At 37.5% G+C, this 19,380-nt stretch overlaps 1 protein-coding gene across 6 annotated transcripts in view; it reads right to left on the bottom strand.

Annotated features, from left to right (window-relative positions):
- Positions 1-9,076: 9,076 nt before the first annotated feature.
- The window catches only part of LOC131677051 (homeobox protein prospero-like), a 247,251-nt gene continuing 236,947 nt past the window's right edge, over positions 9,077-19,380 (bottom strand). For all 6 annotated transcript variants that reach the window (XM_058956573.1, XM_058956572.1, XM_058956571.1 and 3 more), the window contains 2 exons: positions 9,612-9,756; positions 9,077-9,478 (listed from right to left, as the gene is read on the bottom strand). In XM_058956573.1, the coding sequence (XP_058812556.1) occupies positions 9,299-9,478; positions 9,612-9,756 (325 nt within the window). In that variant the 3' untranslated portion in view covers positions 9,077-9,298. The remainder of the gene's footprint in view (positions 9,479-9,611; positions 9,757-19,380) is intronic.

Below are 19,380 nucleotides of genomic sequence, written 5' to 3'. Positions count from 1 at the left end.
CTGGTAAATGATGAAAAATTATTCCAGTTTATTTTATATGTTCTGAGCAGATTCACCGATGTGTTCCTCCATGGCAAACGAGCCAAAATAAGTTTCAGACTGTTTCCCGAAGAAAAATACAACCCATTGGTTGCGCTGATTTTTGAATTTCGCCGGAGAGAAATCAATCACCGTCGCAAATCTGCTCAGCAATCTGTATAAAATTCTATTGTAGGTAAACATAAAAGGTTCTGTAAATTTGTAATCATAGCCTTCAGATGACTAAGAATGATAACTTCTGTGTATTACTTTGATAAGTTTGACACAGACAGGAAAAAAAAAACTTCTTAATTCATATTCACTGTTCGTAAGAAAACTCAACTGTAATAAATTTATAGTTAGATTTTACATATTGATCCGGTTTATCTTGCCCTTAAACTTAACATAAACTTTATATTTTCTCCTTGATTTGCATCGTTTTGATTGCTTTTGCGTCAAAAAGTTCTTGGTTTTTGCTGGGCCTGTTTCTCGTAACCCTTCTGGATGTCCTCATTGTGATGTTTTTGTTTCATTTTGCCAGACTGTTTGAAAAGTGATTCGCCGAACGATTTTCGTAAGATTTGCATTTTTTTCTCTTGGTTGTTTCCATGAATCAAAGAAACGATCGTTTCGCGATCTTCTCTTCGGTTTGGTGGTTTTGAATTTGTTCTTCATTTGCTTGTGTTAATTTTTGTGATCAGATTTTGGTTGTTATAATTTGAGGTTTGTATTTAAATGTATTTCTTCATTAAATGTGTAAGTGTATGAAGTGCGTACCAACCAATCGCGGACACGCCGGAATCGATCGATGGTTCCCTATCTGTATCAGAGGACATCGTGTCATCCTCCGGCTTCTGAATATGAACGCAGCGAACTTGCACCGATTGCGCATTTTTCCCGCAGGAACAAACCGGTTTCTAGTTCTCCCAGCATTATTTCCTCTCAACCCCAGGCTGCTGGATGCTGATCGCGTTCCTGCTGGAAGAGCAGGAACAAATACTTGGCACCTCGCTCGGTGCGAATCGGAAATGGGTGGGTCAAATGCATAACGGAAGCCCCCGCGAGGACACACGCCGGTTTGCACGTTGTGACGTCTCAGTTCATTGTCGGCGATTGCTTGGTCGCGGAGATTTTTAATATTACAATTTTTTTCTCTTTAATTTTTGCATTTCAACTTACATATTAGAACGAATAAAATAGAATTTAATTGATAAACAATCGATATTTGGAATTATAAAAATACCATTTTAAATACTTTGAAAAATTTATACAGATTTTTTTGTGTTTTTTTTTATTTTTTTTCAATACGATATTTAATTTGAATATTGGTTTAGTGTTAGTCATTTTTGTTTTCTAAAAGATTTTTTCCAAATTATCATCATCTTTTGCTGAACTGCTATGATGCCGCAAATTTATCGTCTAAGATTGATAATTTTTCAAAATTTTGATCACGTTCCGCATTCTCGGCCAATCAGTGTACTCTAAAGTCGATTGCTCAATTTTGTAGTAATGGGCACAATTTGGATTTACCAATTTATATTCTCAAATGTCGCTATACACATTTATAAATAACGAGCATTCGGAATGTTTGTTGATTTTTCTCCAATCTTTCTCTCTCCGATTTGATCGATAAATTTTGTGTGATTACTTTTGATAATTTTATCAAATCTATTTGTCTGATTTTGACGATCTCCATAGTTTTTGTCCATATGTATCTCATTTGATTTCCATATTTTCATTCTATTCTTTTTTTTTTCTTTTGTTGGAAAATCAAGCAGCATTGTACCCCGCTCGTAAGCGGGAGGGGTTCATGCTTTCTTCTTATTTTAGCAGCTGCTTTTTATTTTTCACTGTCTTAAGAAAACCAAAGTAAATTATAAAAAGTTTTTTCCACTTTTCCAACTTTCTGTTTGTGGTAATAGTTTTTTTGTTCTCTCTGTTGATTTCTCAACGTTGTTTGGTTTTTCCATTTTGCTTGTTGGCATGTTGTGCATGTTGTCTTTGCTAGAAAGTTAGAAAAAAGTTTGAGTTTTGCTTGGGTTTCATGGAATTTTGTCCTAACACCTGGCGTAAGTGGGTTTGTATTTTGCATTGCTTTTTCAACAATTATAACGTGTGGTGATGGTTTTGCTTTACTGTATTTATCTATTGGTTGTGTAGAATTGGCGATTAGGGGGAAGTATGTTCGTTTTTTATACAATGACGTTTTGTTCATTACTGTAAATACAAATACTGATTATATATGTGTTATGCTATTTTACTTGAATTTGAGATCGTTACAATAATTAAACATTAGTATTTACTTGCTATTTAAACCTGTCAAACTGAAAACAGCTGTTGTTCGGTAGTATATGAAAATATCGAATGGTTGTATCATTATTCCCTGAGTTCGTTATTTGAAGTTGAATCTCAACAGTCGAGTCCGGTTTTGTATCTGTTAATGAAAAGCTTAGCCAGCTTTCCGCTCTATTTTATAGGGTTGTGGTAATCCTGTTTTGTTATATTTCTATTGTTGTTGTTGTTGTTTTGTTGACTTTTATTGTTCCTGACAAACACAATGACGAGAATGAACCAAACATTCATTTATCCAAAATGTTATTGTTCCTGCGGAAATAAATATCAGAATTATGCCAAACATTCCTTCGAAATGAGTTCATTATACGCCCAAAATTGTTCACCAGACGTAGCTGTGTTTTCGTAGTATTTAGCATTTGATTGTATAACTGCTTAACAAAGTGTATTTAGATCTATTTACTTATTGTGTTGTGTTCCTATCGTTATCTTTGAAATCTTGTAAACTGTATTGCGTTTATTTCTGAACTTATTTTTTTTCTGCTGAATCAATTGCAATATTTGATGTTGGTTGAGCGCATTTCTTTCGCTAGATATAACTTGCTTCGATTCAAGTTGGAACTTGAATTGACATGAACAAAGGATTGACTATTTATGGTGGTTCTGCGTTGAGTTTGAGTGTTTGTAGATCGATTATATGTTGAAATTTGAAAGGTACCCGTTTGCTGATACCAAAAACTCGTAAGTTAGGATGTTTTACAATTGAAAGAAAAACTACTTCCATTCTGCGTGGCGATATTTTATGCTATTTGCAAATACCGACCGTGCTCGGATTTGCTTCAAGTGGAAGAGGTATTTAGCTGTAAATAATTTCCAATGGGTAATCGGTGTAACCAAATGATGTCATTCGAGTTGAGAAATTATTAGTAAATTCCATTCTATTGCCGGGTGTAATCGATTTCAATCGATCTAAAACTTCTCAAAGGCCACAAAACACCCTCGGAATGTAAACTATACTGTGAGCCATTTAAATAAAATTCCATTACTAAATGTATTTTCATCTGAGAGTTATTGTTAGTTTTGGTTGCTGTAGCTGTGTGTACGTTTAGGGTGCTTCTTATGCAAAACTGTTATCTTTCGATGGTACTTTTACGTTACTGTTGACTTTTATACATTTGTAGAAACTAGAACATAAGGTTGCGTGACTTATTGTTTTGTATCTTTTATTTTAATTGAACTTGAGTAAGGATTCCAGCTGACTTTCGGTGCCAACTATTCATACCTTTGGTTTTTTGTTTCCAAAAATAAATGACACCGATGTGTCAAATAATTTTCATTATTTACACCACGACCATACCGCACCAACACATTCTCGATCGAGTTTGGACAACAAATGCAAGTTGTTTTTGTTTTCACTGGATCTATTGCAATTTTTTATGAATTCAAAATAATATTTTTTTCAGTGTGTACTTTTACATTGCCCACATGATAACGGTGTGTATTCGCCTTTAAGTATGCTTCCATCGAATCGTACAAACTCGATCGAAATGCGTTCACGGTAACGGGTCGTAACGTCCATTTGTTTTGCTTCCTTTGACTTTAATAGGGTTGTACAAAAACAATAAATTAATAATTTTAATAACCGGAAAAGTTTCACTTTTTCCAAAAGTTTTGAGATGGCTGTTCCTGAAAATAGAGGAGTAATTTTGAACACTTACCGTCGTTGCCAATTGTTCGCCAATCACATGCTAATCGGAGATAATATTTATGAGATTTAAGCAACAAATATGTTTCAGAAGAGAAAAAAACATAACAAAAAACAAGTATGCTTCCGCCTGCCAAAAAACCCGACATCAACGTCACCTGCTGAGCATCGTTCAACCATCACCGATTGACTTGATCATGACCACACGAAGGGCCTACATGTCGAAGCAACCGATCCCGAAAACCATACCTCGAAATAACCTTGGTCAGGCTCGACCTCTGGATGCAATGGATCGTATACGTTGCTCCGCCGAATCAAAACGGGCGCACACGTTTTTGTTGTTGTTGTTGTATGGCGGAGCTGGTAGAGCAGCTTACCGGAAGGGCATTTCTAGAGAAGCTGTCTAGACGACAGTTTTTCAAAGCGTGGCCGCCCGTGGCGAGGAGTTATTATATGGCGAAGGTGAGGACGGTCACTTTAGGAGGCACTCAAATTCGTTCCGCACCATGATCCCACCGATAAGTCCACCCCCCGTGGATGGTAAATTAAGGAGACCAAGAAGTTGTGGACCGTGATGAAAATCGCGCAAAACCACAGAATACCACAACTTCTGTTTCGGCCAATATTGGTGGCGAGAGGGTTTTCGGTTCTCCGGGCGCACCAATGTCGGCTGAAGTTGGTGGCTTTCGGCGGTCCGATGGGCAGATGGTTTGACTCCGGAGGGCGGAGATCGCCATGCCTAGAGAAGCGTCCTCTTCGAATTAGTGGATCCAACGTCCACAGAGCGGCAAACTTTTTTCCCCCATCTGCCTTCTTGCCTGATTGGAAAACTGCCAGCTACTACGTGAACAATTCAGAGTCCGGGGGCAAGTCCACAACAGTTTTGATCCACGGTGCAGCGTCCAAATTAAGCACTCCTTCGGAACCAGTGACCGAATGTTGTGGTACAATTGAAATTCTGTTTCACTGTTCGGTTGATTATCGTTTACGATGTGAGTAGGCTATTGTTTGTTTGCTTGCAATACTATTGTTTAAAACACACTGATTATAAGAGTAAGTTATATTTTGGTTTGAATAATTAAATGTAATGTAACACTACCATTTATATTGTAATTGTAAGTTGAGAGTTGCTTATGAACTAATGCCTTATCTATTTTCATTTATGTTTGTGTTTGCTGTTGGTCACTGGGTCTCGAAGCGCTGCACCGTGACTTTCGAGGAGTTTTTAATGTTTTGAGCGGGTATCTGTCGATTCATATGGTTTTCCTCGAAAGACTCCAAAAAGGCACATTGGTGGTGATGATCAAGACGATCCGTTTTGGATTGGACGAAGTTTGCAGGTGAGCGTTTTTGTCGTACAATATCACAACGATAAAAACCAAAATCGAACTGAAAAATGCCTTGTCCCGTCGTTCCGAAAGTTTTGTCTTGTCTTTTCCCGCCAAAAACTAGCTAAATTGTGTATCCAAACAGTAAATTTTCGTGTGATAGTAAGGTAAAAATTTTGCGTTATATCACGTGCCTAAAAATATCCAAAGTATTGTGTGAGTTCAGACTTTTATCTGTCTTGCTTTAGATTTGAGTACCCAAAAGTTTAATTTCACTTAATTTTTACTATTCCCCTTGCCGAGCTCGGGTGTCCCTGTAAAAGAACGCATCGAAGGTTCCGGCCCGCTGGCTAGAGCCGAAAGTGTTAATGTTTTGGGCGCGAATAGGGCGCTCGATCACAGCACTGCGTTTGGACGGCGCACGGTTTCGGCGGGTGGGGAGTGCTTGTTTTTTTTGCCCCCTCCCTTGGCCGGAACCGCACGCTAGTGGGTGTAGTAGTCTAAAATCTATAGGAACCTCTCTGAGCGGGCGCTCACGATTTCGGCTGGCCGGAACGGTTCCCGGAACACCCGGACGTCCGGGGGAGCTATATTTTTAATATCACAATTTCAGTTACATTGTCGTTAAAATTTTGAAGGCATGATATAATAAATATATATATTTTTAGGTTTTCTTTTAGGACCTTGACTCTCCTGGTTATTTTTTTTTGTTCCTCGCCTGGAACCAACATCAGATAAAAATAAACGGCTATCAAATCAACAGAAGGGCGTCTTTCGTAACAACATAAACGGTATGGTTTTGCCAATTAGTTTTCGGAAATCATAAAAATTTTGATTGATAACTTTTCATACGATTAGAATTTATTATTTTTTGTACATTTTCCATTAATGTCAATAATAATAGTTATTAATAATTCAGTTACAAAAATAACTAATTTTTCTTGATATCCTCACTTCATATTAAATAAATGATTATACATATTCTTTTGTTTAAATAAGCTGGAAATCTTACCGAATAGGTTACCACTAATTTTTACACAAATTTAAATTACTTTCATTACAGTGTGATTGATACTTTCAAAGATATTTTTTTTTCATCTCATTACGTCGCATTGTTTTACCTCTTTTCAGAAACGGTAAACTAAATTACATAAGACTAGGAAACTCACCTTAAAACATGTATGAATGTATTGACCGTTTTAATACTCCTGCATCCTTTTCGAAGTAGAAATAAACAATTCGGAGAATAGTTGGCTCACTATATCGCTATCATAGTTCTTATCGTACCTATTTTGTACCTCTCATCTTGTATTTTTCTCTGAAACTACAAAGAAAATTTGTCCCTCGCCTGCGTCACAATAAATACTCGTGTTACGTTATTCATTTCAAGCCGACAGTAGATTGACAACCAAAATGTGTTCTATTCTAAGTGTAACGATGTGTGGTTCATACAATGGATAAATCACAATCGTCAACATAATAAGTATAGACTAGTGAAAACTTATTGTTTCATTCCCCTTTGATTAACTTTGGTATGATTCAGAATCCTTTGGAGAGAACGGCCCGTCTTACTATAGGTTATGCCGGAAACAAACAGCTTCGTTACAGGAAGAAGATCTTCTTTAGTTGCCACAGTTTATATAACACTATTGTTTTAAAATTTCTACAGTTTGTAATTTACCTAAAAGTTGTGTGTTTTTAAATTTCAAAAGACCTTATCCCTCACGAAACAGTTTGTTTCAAGCAGTAGAGCGGTCTCATTTCACCATCGTTCGTTAAAATTAGCATAATTAGCATGAAGTTTTATTTACTAAACAATACAACCCTAGCATTCTAAAATAATGACAGTCCGCCTAAGTTTCAGCACGTAAAATGTACATTCCTAAATCTGTTCTGTTTTTGCTTAGTTATCGCCTCAAGTCTAAATTTATACGTCTTAACCTTATGCTTGTGTTAGTGTAAAAATAGTTTCCTTTTTACGGACACGACTATCTACAATTTTTTCATCCTTGCCAAAAGAGTGATTTTGTTTTTGTTTTGTCTGTTTCAACAACGTTCGTTATTTAATTTTTGAACCGGTTGGTCTCTCCGTGTTTTAATGCTTGCAGCGAAAGCACGGCCTTCTGCCTTGGTTAGCGTTACCCGGCGTTACGTTCGTGAGCTGTTGCCCGAGAGAAAGATAGAAATACGCGGGGGTTTCTTTTTCCCACGCGTTGCCGCCGCGTCTCCTCATTAAGCCGAAACAGTGCACTTTAAGCTAGAGATGAACCTTTTTAGAACCTAATGTGAAAATAGCCAAACATGTATAATCGCTTCCAACCCTCGTTTCTAACGTTGCCAAAATAGTTGTACCGAAAAAACGAAAACAAATTTTGCTACCTAAACAATTCAACTCGCTACGATGAGTGGAGTAACTTTTTATACTCTTTCTTTCTGTTCATATTTTTAAAAATTTAGATAAAAATTTTGTACAATAAAAATAAACAATAATTTATTACATCTGGACAAAATAATAATAAATAATGGTCGTATTTACAAGATTTTTTTTACCTCTCTCGTCAGCTCGAACGTATTGTCGTAACGCAGCGACAGAAGGCCGTTCTTTGGTGTTTCGATTTACAGCATACCGGAAAGGCCCTCCCCACGATGCCGAAAATCTCCTAGTCTAAAAGCATGAATTTCTGCACTTTGCTTCCGAAAAGTTTTTTTTACACATATATTCTCTCTTATATTTGTGTTCGATCGAACCTATCAGTTAGGTGCAAATTAGTTAGGAAAAAAAAGAAGTTACTTGAAAATCAAAAAGATAAAAAATCAAACAGCTGCTTCTAAGTAGAAACGCAAAGTGACACAATCGTCCGCCCACGTGGCAGCGATCGGAAAGGTTTAATAATTACAATATTTTTATCCATTTTCACAAGTTGCTGGTTGTTCTCTCGCCGCTCCTAATCACTCTCCGCCTGCTTGGTCGCTTGGCTCATACTAACTCTGATGGCCCGTTCGTATTGTTTTGATTGTGCTTCCAAAAACTTGATTTTTATTTTTGTTGCAATACAGTTTACCTACGCTCTTGCATCCCCCGTTTCTGCAACCAAAATTTCCAGTTCACGATTGGTGTTGTCTCTCAATCTCTCCTTCTTCTATCACATTGTTTATGCTTTCCATTTTTGTTCTCGCTATTCCGAATGGGTGATCCGTAAATTGTTCCACTTATACGCTTTGCTCCTTGAGGTTGTGTGTTTTCCGATGGCAAACACTCTTGGGTTTTAATTTAGGTTTTTTTTCTTTGTTTTAGCTTAAATTTTGAGGTTTCTGTTCCACTCTTTTTTACTCCATTAAATCTATTCGTGATTTGGTTTTTGTGTTGCTGTGTGTTATGACTGTGAATTGGGATGAAATTTTGCTGCTATTTTTTAAAGGTAAATTTTGGTTGTCCTTTTTTTCTTTTGTTTGGAAATGAAGGCCTAAACGCGAGTATATCGTCTATAAGTACTTGATTTTTTCGCTTGTTTTTGTTTTGTTTATTTCTTACTTTCTGTTGCAGTTGCTTTGTTTCTTGGACGCAAGCACACTACAGTATAGGAACCACAAATGTTGTTACTTCTTGTTTTGTTTTGCTTCGCTTATTAGTTCTTTGTTTAGTTTTGTTGTGTTTTCGTTCGCGTTAAACAATATATCTATACTTTGTGTTACTTTTTTTTTCTCTAAAATTAAATTTCTTTTTTGCTTTAAATTTGTTTAGATAACAATTTTGTATAATTTGCTTTAAAGTTATAATTAATAAAGTGTAACTTTTTATCTTTTTAATTTTAATTATTTACTCTTTTTTCCTCAGTAAATTTGGTTATTGATTCGGTGTTTGCAGGTTTCTGGTGTTGGCAGCCGGAAGGGCTGCTGACTGTGTTTTGTTTTTGTTTGTTTGTTTGTTTTGCTATCTCGTTACTGTTGTAGGCTTTTACTCCAACTGTTCCAGGAAGTTTGGAGTTTTGAAATATTCCGGTACAGGATCATCCATTCTAGAAATGATTTTGTAAATCGATTTCTTCCACGACTGTTCGGTATCCTTCCCGCCCTGTATCGCGCGGAAGAACTCTCGCAGTGTCTGTTCAATAACATATCGGAAATTTTGGGGCACCTGTTTGAATACACGCGGGGGAATGGGAAAAGATAGAAATCAATGAGTATATTTCGTGCCAATTGAGCCCCGGGTACGGGTGCTGAAATATTTTCGAACCACGTCGACTTCGACAGTCGGGAAGGGAACTCACCTCGATATGATTATTCCGATTGTAGTGCAGATTGAGAACACGGTAGATTTCGCTGTCGTTGCTCACATGGATGTCATCCACGTTCTTCATTCCTTCGCTAACCGCCTGGCGGGCGTACTTCTCCATTTGAATATAGTAGAATTCCCTGGTGGTGACAAAAGATTTCGGTCGGTTAGTATTGTGTTGCTGTGTGTAAGGGGTGTACAGTCAAATCAGGCGGAAAAGTTGTCACACTTTGCGCGACAGGTGGCTTCGCTTGGGCTCGTCACCGTGGCAGCATTTGATGGAGTAGTTTCGTGCTAGAGCAACCCGGCAGTCTATTGTCAACTACGCTGAACGTCTTTGGGGGAATATTGAGAGTGCTATGAGAGTTTGGTTCGAAAATTTGCTGGTAAATGTAGACAGTACTCTTTTCGAGCAGTGAGATGAGCGCTATGACAAGTGACAAGAACATGCTGTGGTGTTTTCAATTTGTCTTGGGAGGACTGACATCTGGCAGGAGCTTGGGACATGCCTGTGCTATCTCTTATCAGTGAGAAATTTAGTTCAAATCTAGAAATAGCTCAGCTAGAAGTTTGAAAAACATATTTCAAATTCGCTGACACAAAGTTATTTTGTTGTAACCATCAGCCAACATGATTGTTTTATATTATTAAAGATAATGCAACTAATGTTTTACCGCCAAGGAAACGGATCTCAACACGCAGCAACAAACTGCGTCAACAAGATCTGGCAGACAAACATTCTTGGTATTTTTTTATTTTTACTTATTGTAAAAACTTAAAACATTCACGGCTCAGTTGTACTAACTCCTTGAGCCGTTTCAAATAACCTTTAGAAAAAAATAGATTTCATTTTAACAAATCTACCCGGAATACTCAGTTAACCCTCCGGAAGTCGCGCTTATGGCCCACTGAACAAGCAGCCGCTGGTGCCCTAAAACGATTTCGCTAGATTTTCAGAGCAGCGTGCACTCAGTGCACTAGCGCGACTGCCGGAAGGTTAAACAGTTATAGCGTTACTCTCCGAGAGCTAGACCGGAATGTTGCTGATCAGCCCGTTCGCTACGTGCAATAATAGGAGACGAATGACATGACAATGTACTAGTTATTTACTACTCAACAACCGGTGTAGTCGAAAACCTACATTGAAAAATGGCAGTTGGTTCGTTTGACGTTTTCAGTTGCGTCACTGAATATTGAAAATGAATGCAGCTGAATATGATCAATTTCCATTCAATGAATTTGAATATTTATAACTCTGGCACCAGTAAACAAAAGCGACCCGTTAAGCGGCCCTTACACGTTCAATACTTTTGTCAATACCAGTATTGACGATATTGTTACAATATTACAGTCCCGTTTGAAATCCACATCGTCAATACAACTTTTTTACATTACACGTACAAAACTTTAGTCAATACTCTCTAGTATTGACAAAAATATTGAACGTGTAAGGGCCGCTTTACACGTTTAATACACAGTATTGAAGATACTCTTCCAATATGTCAATCCCGTTTGAATTAGAGCACTCTAGTTAGAATGTGGCCAAGGGCCCATGACGTATCCAAACGAACATGAAATTTGACGTATTTCTATTGTGTATACGTCAAATTCCATGTTCGTTTGGATACGTCATGGCCTCTTGGTCACACTCTAACTAGAGTGCTCTAATTTGAATGCATATCGTCAGTCAAACTTCTTTTTCCCTAAGAAAGATCGGTTTCAAAATCGTCCAATGAAGGATGTTCGTTGGACCAACGTTGGACGATGTCCAAATAACCTCTCACCAGACGTGTTGAACGATTTTGAAACATTTTCTTTGGATTTTCAGTGGGATGTTAAATACTTTTGTAAATGAAGCAAATACGATGTTACATAGCGTTACTTTCCGAGTTCCAGTTTGACCAGCGCCCTTTGTTTATTCTGCCAGAAATCAGTCAAGATATCGGAAAACAAATTGTCTTCAAAATGAAAAACCCGTCTTCACTGAGGGTGTGCCTTTAAGAGAAGAAGAGCATATCCACATAAGACTTAGGCAATTCATAAGACGTTTCTGATCAGCTGATTATTTCTTGTTTACTTTTTCTGACGTTACTTCGAGGGGTGCGACGTTCGACAATAACAATTAAATAACGACGCTGAATCCCTCTGGATAAAGACTCGACACGTTTGTTTACCATTTATCTGTCAGTGTCATTCCAATCGAGAACGAGACCTGTCAATGGCCCTCGTTCCAGAAGGACTCGAAGCGATTTTATTCGGATTGAGTGCTTTTGACAGGTCTCGTGCTCGATTGGAATGATACCTACAGAAAAATAATAAGAAACACTATAATGGGCCCTATTCCCACAGTCACGTCACCTAGTGACTAGAAGGAAATTTCCTTCTAGTCACCAAGTGACGTGACTGTGAGAATAAGGCCCAATAATAAGAAGTACTAGACAAACAAAATACAAGCTAGAATACGCGAATTGCTTAAAAAATAATTGTAAGCTTATACCAAACATGTACCGCCATGTTAGAGAAACGCGAAAAATAACCAAATCCATTTCAGCCGCCAGAAAATTTGTCGAAGTATTGAAATTGCCTTTAAATCACAAATTTCATATGTTTCTAGGGGCAATTAGCACAGGCGAGTATAGTAAAACGTCAAAATATTCAATTCGCCTGACAATGTTCGTCAGCCTCTTTTTTGACTTGTGCCCGATTAAACCATTCGGAATTTGATTCGGAATCCTGAATGGAGTCAGTATGGATTCCAAATCAAATGCAACAACCGATTCTGAGTCGGAATCGGTTGTTGCATTTGATTTGGAATCCATAATGACTACATTCAGAAATCCGAACCGGTTCCGAAATGAGTTTAACTGGGTGGGATGAACCAGTACACGCTGCGTTACATAGCGGTACTTTCCGAGCCCCAGCTCGACCGGAATGACATTTGGTGCGCACTTTGTTTACTTGGCTGATCAGCTGTTCACAGGCTTTTTAAAGAACAGCTGATCAGCCAAGTAAACAAAGAGAGCGCAGCAACCCACTGAGACGTCCAAAAAATTGTTTCAAAATCGTTCAACACGGGTCCAATGATGGACGTTCGTTGAACGGTTATTTGGACGTTGTCCAAATTGGTCCAACGAACGTCCTTCATTGGACGATTTTGAAACCAACCGTTCTTAGAGGGAACCCTCTAAGAACGGTTGGTTTCAAAATCGTCCAATGAAGGACGTTCGTTGGACCAATTTGGACAACGTCCAAATAACCGTTCAACGAACGTCCATCGTTGGACCCGTGTTGAACGATTTTGAAACAATTTTTTGGACGTCTCAGTGGGAAATGTCATTCCGGTCGAGCTGGGGCTCAGAACGTAACGTTTGTAACACAACGTATTTTGATTGATTGAGTCAAAATTGTCCAATGAAGCAAAACACGGTGTTACAGACTGTTACTTTTCGAGCCTCAGCTCGACTGGAATGATATTTGGTGCGTTCTTTGTTTGCTTTGCTTAGAAAATCTGTGAACAGCTAATCAACAACAATAAACAAAGGGCGCTGGTCAAACTGGAACTCGGAAAGTAACGCTATGTAACATCGTATTTGCTTCATTTACAAAAGTATTTAACATCCCACTGAAAATCCAAAGAAAATGTTTCAAAATCGTTCAACACGTCTGGTGAGAGGTTATTTGGACATCGTCCAACGTTGGTCCAACGAACATCCTTCATTGGACGATTTTGAAACCGATCTTTCTTAGGGAAAAAGAAGTTTGACTGACGATATGCATTCAAATTAGAGCACTCTAGTTAGAGTGTGACCAAGAGGCCATGACGTATCCAAACGAACATGAAATTTGACGTATTTCTATTGTGTATACGTCAAATTCCATGTTCGTTTGGATACGTCATGGCCTCTTGGTCACACTCTAACTAGAGTGCTCTAATTTGAATGCATATCGTCAGTCAAACTTCTTTTTCCCTAAGAAAGATCGGTTTCAAAATCGTCCAATGAAGGATGTTCGTTGGACCAACGTTGGACGATGTCCAAATAACCTCTCACCAGACGTGTTGAACGATTTTGAAACATTTTCTTTGGATTTTCAGTGGGATGTTAAATACTTTTGTAAATGAAGCAAATACGATGTTACATAGCGTTACTTTCCGAGTTCCAGTTTGACCAGCGCCCTTTGTTTATTGTTGTTGATTAGCTGTTCACAGATTTTCTAAGCAAAGCAAACAAAGAACGCACCAAATATCATTCCAGTCGAGCTGAGGCTCGAAAAGTAACAGTCTGTAACACCGTGTTTTGCTTCATTGGACAATTTTGACTCAATCAAACAAAATACGTTGTGTTACAAACGTTACGTTCTGAGCCCAAGCTCGACCGGAATGACATTTCCCACTGAGACGTCCAAAAAATTGTTTCAAAATCGTTCAACACGGGTCCAACGATGGACGTTCGTTGAACGGTTATTTGGACGTTGTCCAAATTGGTCCAACGAACGTCCTTCATTGGACGATTTTGAAACCAACCGTTCTTAGAGGGTTCCCTCTAAGAACGGTTGGTTTCAAAATCGTCCAATGAAGGACGTTCGTTGGACCAATTTGGACAACGTCCAAATAACCGTTCAACGAACGTCCATCATTGGACCCGTGTTGAACGATTTTGAAACAATTTTTTGGACGTCTCAGTGGGTTGCTGCGCTCTCTTTGTTTACTTGGCTGATCAGCTGTTCTTTAAAAAGCCTGTGAACAGCTGATCAGCCAAGTAAACAAAGTGCGCACCAAATGTCATTCCGGTCGAGCTGGGGCTCGGAAAGTACCGCTATGTAACGCAGCGTGTACTGGTTCATCCCACCCAGTTAAACTCATTTCGGAACCGGTTCGGATTTCTGAATGTAGTCATTATGGATTCCAAATCAAATGCAACAACCGATTCCGACTCAGAATCGGTTGTTGCATTTGATTTGGAATCCATACTGACTCCATTCAGGATTCCGAATCAAATTCCGAATGGTTTAATCGGGCACAAGTCAAAAAAGAGGCTGACGAACATTGTCAGGCGAATTGAATATTTTGACGTTTTACTATACTCGCCTGTGCTAATTGCCCCTAGAAACATATGAAATTTGTGATTTAAAGGCAATTTCAATACTTCGACAAATTTTCTGGCGGCTGAAATGGATTTGGTTATTTTTCGCGTTTCTCTAACATGGCGGTACATGTTTGGTATAAGCTTACAATTATTTTTTAAGCAATTCGCGTATTCTAGCTTGTATTTTGTTTGTCTAGTACTTCTTATTATTGGGCCTTATTCTCACAGTCACGTCACTTGGTGACTAGAAGGAAATTTCCTTCTAGTCACTAGGTGACGTGACTGTGGGAATAGGGCCCATTATAGTGTTTCTTATTATTTTTCTGTAGGTATCATTCCAATCGAGCACGAGACCTGTCAAAAGCACTCAATCCGAATAAAATCGCTTCGAGTCCTTCTGGAACGAGGGCCATTGACAGGTCTCGTTCTCGATTGGAATGACACTGACAGATAAATGGTAAACAAACGTGTCGAGTCTTTATCCAGAGGGATTCAGCGTCGTTATTTAATTGTTATTGTCGAACGTCGCACCCCTCGAAGTAACGTCAGAAAAAGTAAACAAGAAATAATCAGCTGATCAGAAACGTCTTATGAATTGCCTAAGTCTTATGTGGATATGCTCTTCTTCTCTTAAAGGCACACCCTCAGTGAAGACGGGTTTTTCATTTTGAAGACAATTTGTTTTCCGATATCTTGACTGATTTCTGGCAGAATTCTGGCTCAAAATAAAAAAAACATTAAGAATCCTCGTCAGTGAAGACAAATGAAGACATGTTGTAATGCAATGTAAAGACATTTGGAAAATATACTTGGTATCCCTGGATCTAGTTCCGTATTCCGGCTACAATGATACAACCGATTCTAATTAGAATCGTGTGTATCACTACAGCCGGAATACGAGCTAGAACCAGCCAGTATTCTAGTTGAACTTTACCGAGGGAACGCGCGATGCAGGGCATTATTTTTCACTTGGCCAATCGAGTAGCTCATCTAAGTCTGTGAACCATTTGGCGATTTTTTTAAAAACTTTTAGTTAAAATTTGACAGTGCGATAGTTAAATTTGACAGTTATTTAGTTAAAATATGATGCTGAAATAAAAGTGGGAACATTTTCTGTACTTAATTGAGGTTGTCAATATTTTTCTATAGAAAATGAAGGGAGAAAGATGGAAACGAAAACATTTGATGTCACGAATTGTGCGAATTATTTCATTATATGGATACCTTTCAAGGCTATGACTGTCATACTTAATGTAATAAGCAAAAAAATAATAATAAAATATCGACAAATGTTCACACCTCTACCAACACATGATTTTCACAACTGTCAATTGTAAATAAGTGTCCAAATGTCAACATTTGAAATGAGTCGCTCTCTCTAATTTTACCACTCGAAAGAAAATAACTTTCGTACTGTCAAATTTTAACTAGAAGTTACAAAAAATCGCCGAGTGGTTGTGGTACAATACATTTGCTGAACTCTGCATTATTTTTCTCATTTTTATATTTTTCATTTGATAAAATTTTTTAAGTTATATAATAATTCATCGCTGGGGGCGGGAATAGAGTAGTTAGTAAATCGATTACATTGTACGCAGCTCATCTGGGTTCGAATCCCAGCCCCGCATATATTTTTCCAGAGATATTTCTAACCCAAAATATTAAAACCTCTGAAGTTGAAAAAATTGATTGCCCAACAAAAATGTAAAAAACATTACCAAAACTCTGCCGCCTAAAACGAAATTTGAAAATATCTAATCACCATTTCAGGAAAAAAAAGTTCGGAACATAATATTTCAGGACTCAGAATTTCGAGGAAAAATTGACGTGAAATTATTTAGACACTTCACAAGATGTTTGTTTGACAATTGACAATTTTTGTAAAGTTTGTTTTGCTCTGCTCTTTCGAACAGAAAATCCCGTCAGACGAACATCTTTCGTTGGTTAGATTTGTTTGATGTTGGATCGAATCGACGATTTTGTAGGACCTTGTGCCGACTCGAGTACCATAGTAAGGTCTGAAAAAATTTAACAATATGATTGTCACTTCTGAATATTTGTTATATTCCGTTCAGTTTTGCATGAATTCGTATTTTTCTCGGTAATTCGAAAAAAATTCAAACAATGTTCTAATCAATCGAGCATTCCTAAAAAAATTCGAAGAAATTACAACAAATCTATCCAATTTCAATACAACTTTGCTCGAATTTTAACCAATTCGATGTGACTGGCAACTCTGTATATTCTATGTTCGAGTATTTCAATAATTCTGGCAACAAAAAAGGATGCTTTTGTTTTGATTTCTTCCTGCAGTTATGCTGCTGCAAATGTTCTGATTTGATTTCATCCAGCACTGAAGCTGTCAAAACGTTAATTTCGAGCAATTCATTTTTTATGACACATTTCAAACCATCTTTAGGCTGTTCGCAATGCTATGATGTAAATTTATTTTAAAATGACAAGTCGTCGGATAATTTGGATCTGTCAAAATACATCTAGAGCACGGTGTTCCCCAATGCGATGATTTAGTCACCTGTTTTAAATGTTGTTTATTTGATTTTGTTATTGTTTGTCACTTATGTGACACATATTGTTTTTTTCTGCTGTCAGTCGTCATACATATTAATGAAAAAATTAAAACAGTGTTCTATTCGTGTTTCAAATTGTGGAAAATTTAAAACAGAATAGTCGAGCTGTTTTAAATCTGATCCAAAAAAGTGCTCGAAAAATAGAACTGCAGCTCAGCATTGCGATCGATCTGTTTTAGTCGGGTCTATTTCATCAACAAATCACGGAGTGTCGCTCCCCTTGATAATCAGCTGATCAGAAAATCTCAGATTTCCTAATATAACCAATACACTCGTGATTCGCTGTTTGGGCCACACCCGCTGTCCAACTAACGAATTTGATCCGCTAATTGGACCGAAAATGCATCTGCTCACATCTCTAATTAATGTCAGTTTGTCAAAGTGAATTTGACACGATATTTTGACATTCAGATGCTTTTTATTTGAACAAAGATCCAACTAAAAAGCAGTCCAGTTAAAAAGTGACTAACCAGCGAATCATTACTGTACTCAGTTACATTGTTAATAATTTACTGTTTGACCCTTTCTTAAATCTGGAACTGCATTACAGTTGTGATTCACCGACTGGAAACTTTTTGCCTCTCGTTTCTTCTGCTGTAAATTTTATGCATTGGACATATTCGGTCTATCCACTCATTGAATGCTTACTAGAAGCACAGAGAATCACACACAGAATCCGTCAAATCCATTCCGGAACCGGTTCGAAATCCTGAATGGATTCAGTATGGAATCTTGCTCAAAGAAAACAACCGATTCCGACTCTATCGGTTGATGCATTTGAGCTGGAATTCATGCTGGAAGATCGAACCGGTTCCGGACTAGTTTGACTGGGTAGAGGAATAACCGCTGTCAAATCTGTCGAACTCAGCCACAAAAAAATATGGCGACAGTAGCGCACCTGGTTCTGATATCCCAACTACCTTCGAAACCGTTAGAGATTTTACACAAGTTGAATGCTGAAGATGGACGCCTGTTCTCTGTGCTAGAAGTATATGCATGGAAATGCATAAAAATCACAGCAGAAGAAAAGAGACGGGGATAGAAAGTATGCTAACTATGCATATTTTTGTTTCTCAGTGTGGGCCTCTTTTCAGTTGGCCCTATTTAGGCTAGTTGGAGAATTGTTCAACTAAAAGCATCTGACTGCAGAGATGCCAGATTTACAGACAAGTCTGCAAATTCGCAGACTTTTAATTTAAGCAGCAGATTTTTTCGATGACGCAGATATTTGCAGATTTTTCAGTATGGTTGCAGATATTTGCAGATTTTTTAGTTTGGTTGCAGATATTTACAGATTTTTGAATATAAAGGCTTTTGGTTACACTAGCTTTCCTGACATTTTTTGTTCTTCCCAGACTTTTAAAATTATTATTGCAGACATTTGAAAAAAGTACCTGGCATCTCTGTCTGATTGTTAAAATCTAGAGAAAATTTTCAATAGGACGTAAGTAACAATGAGAGATTCTCTTTGAGGTCTTTCTCTTCTGTTCATTACTCGGCCATTTCAACATTTACTACTCTACTCTGCATAATATTGTAGTAAAAACCGTCGGCTTTCGATATGTACTGGAAAATTAGTACAAAGTGTTGTAATGACGTCGTAATAAACGAAAGAGAAAGTAAACAAAGAGAGGCTCTCAATGTTACATACGTCCTATTGAAAATTTTCTCTAGAAATCTCAGATCTAATTTACTTTGACAATCAAAAAGACAAGACTGATGTACAAAGGTCTATTCCCGAATAGAAATGTACAGTAACAAAACTATGATTTTCACTGTGACAGTACAGTAATTTTACAATAATTTACAGTAAGTTTTAGTGTTATGCTACAATACCAAAACAATAAACTTTGACGTTTTTATAGTAAATTTCAATGTAAAATGGTCTTATACAGTAAAATAGGGGGGTGGTTATGTATCTTAACAGTAAAAAAATCGATTTTTCTCCATACATTTTTTTCTCGAAAACAGTAAAAGTTAATGTGAATTTACTGTTTCAGTTTTTTGCTGGACAGTAAAATTTATTGTTGCATGAAATTTTATTGTAAATCTACTGTGAGAACTTTACATCGAACAATGTTGAAACAGTAAT

This window comes from Topomyia yanbarensis, chromosome 1 (assembly GCF_030247195.1).
Source record: "Topomyia yanbarensis strain Yona2022 chromosome 1, ASM3024719v1, whole genome shotgun sequence".
Lineage (NCBI taxonomy): Eukaryota > Metazoa > Arthropoda > Insecta > Diptera > Culicidae > Topomyia > Topomyia yanbarensis.
The sequence above is the reverse complement of the archived record's forward strand: the minus strand, read 5'-3'. Positions and strand labels throughout refer to the sequence as shown.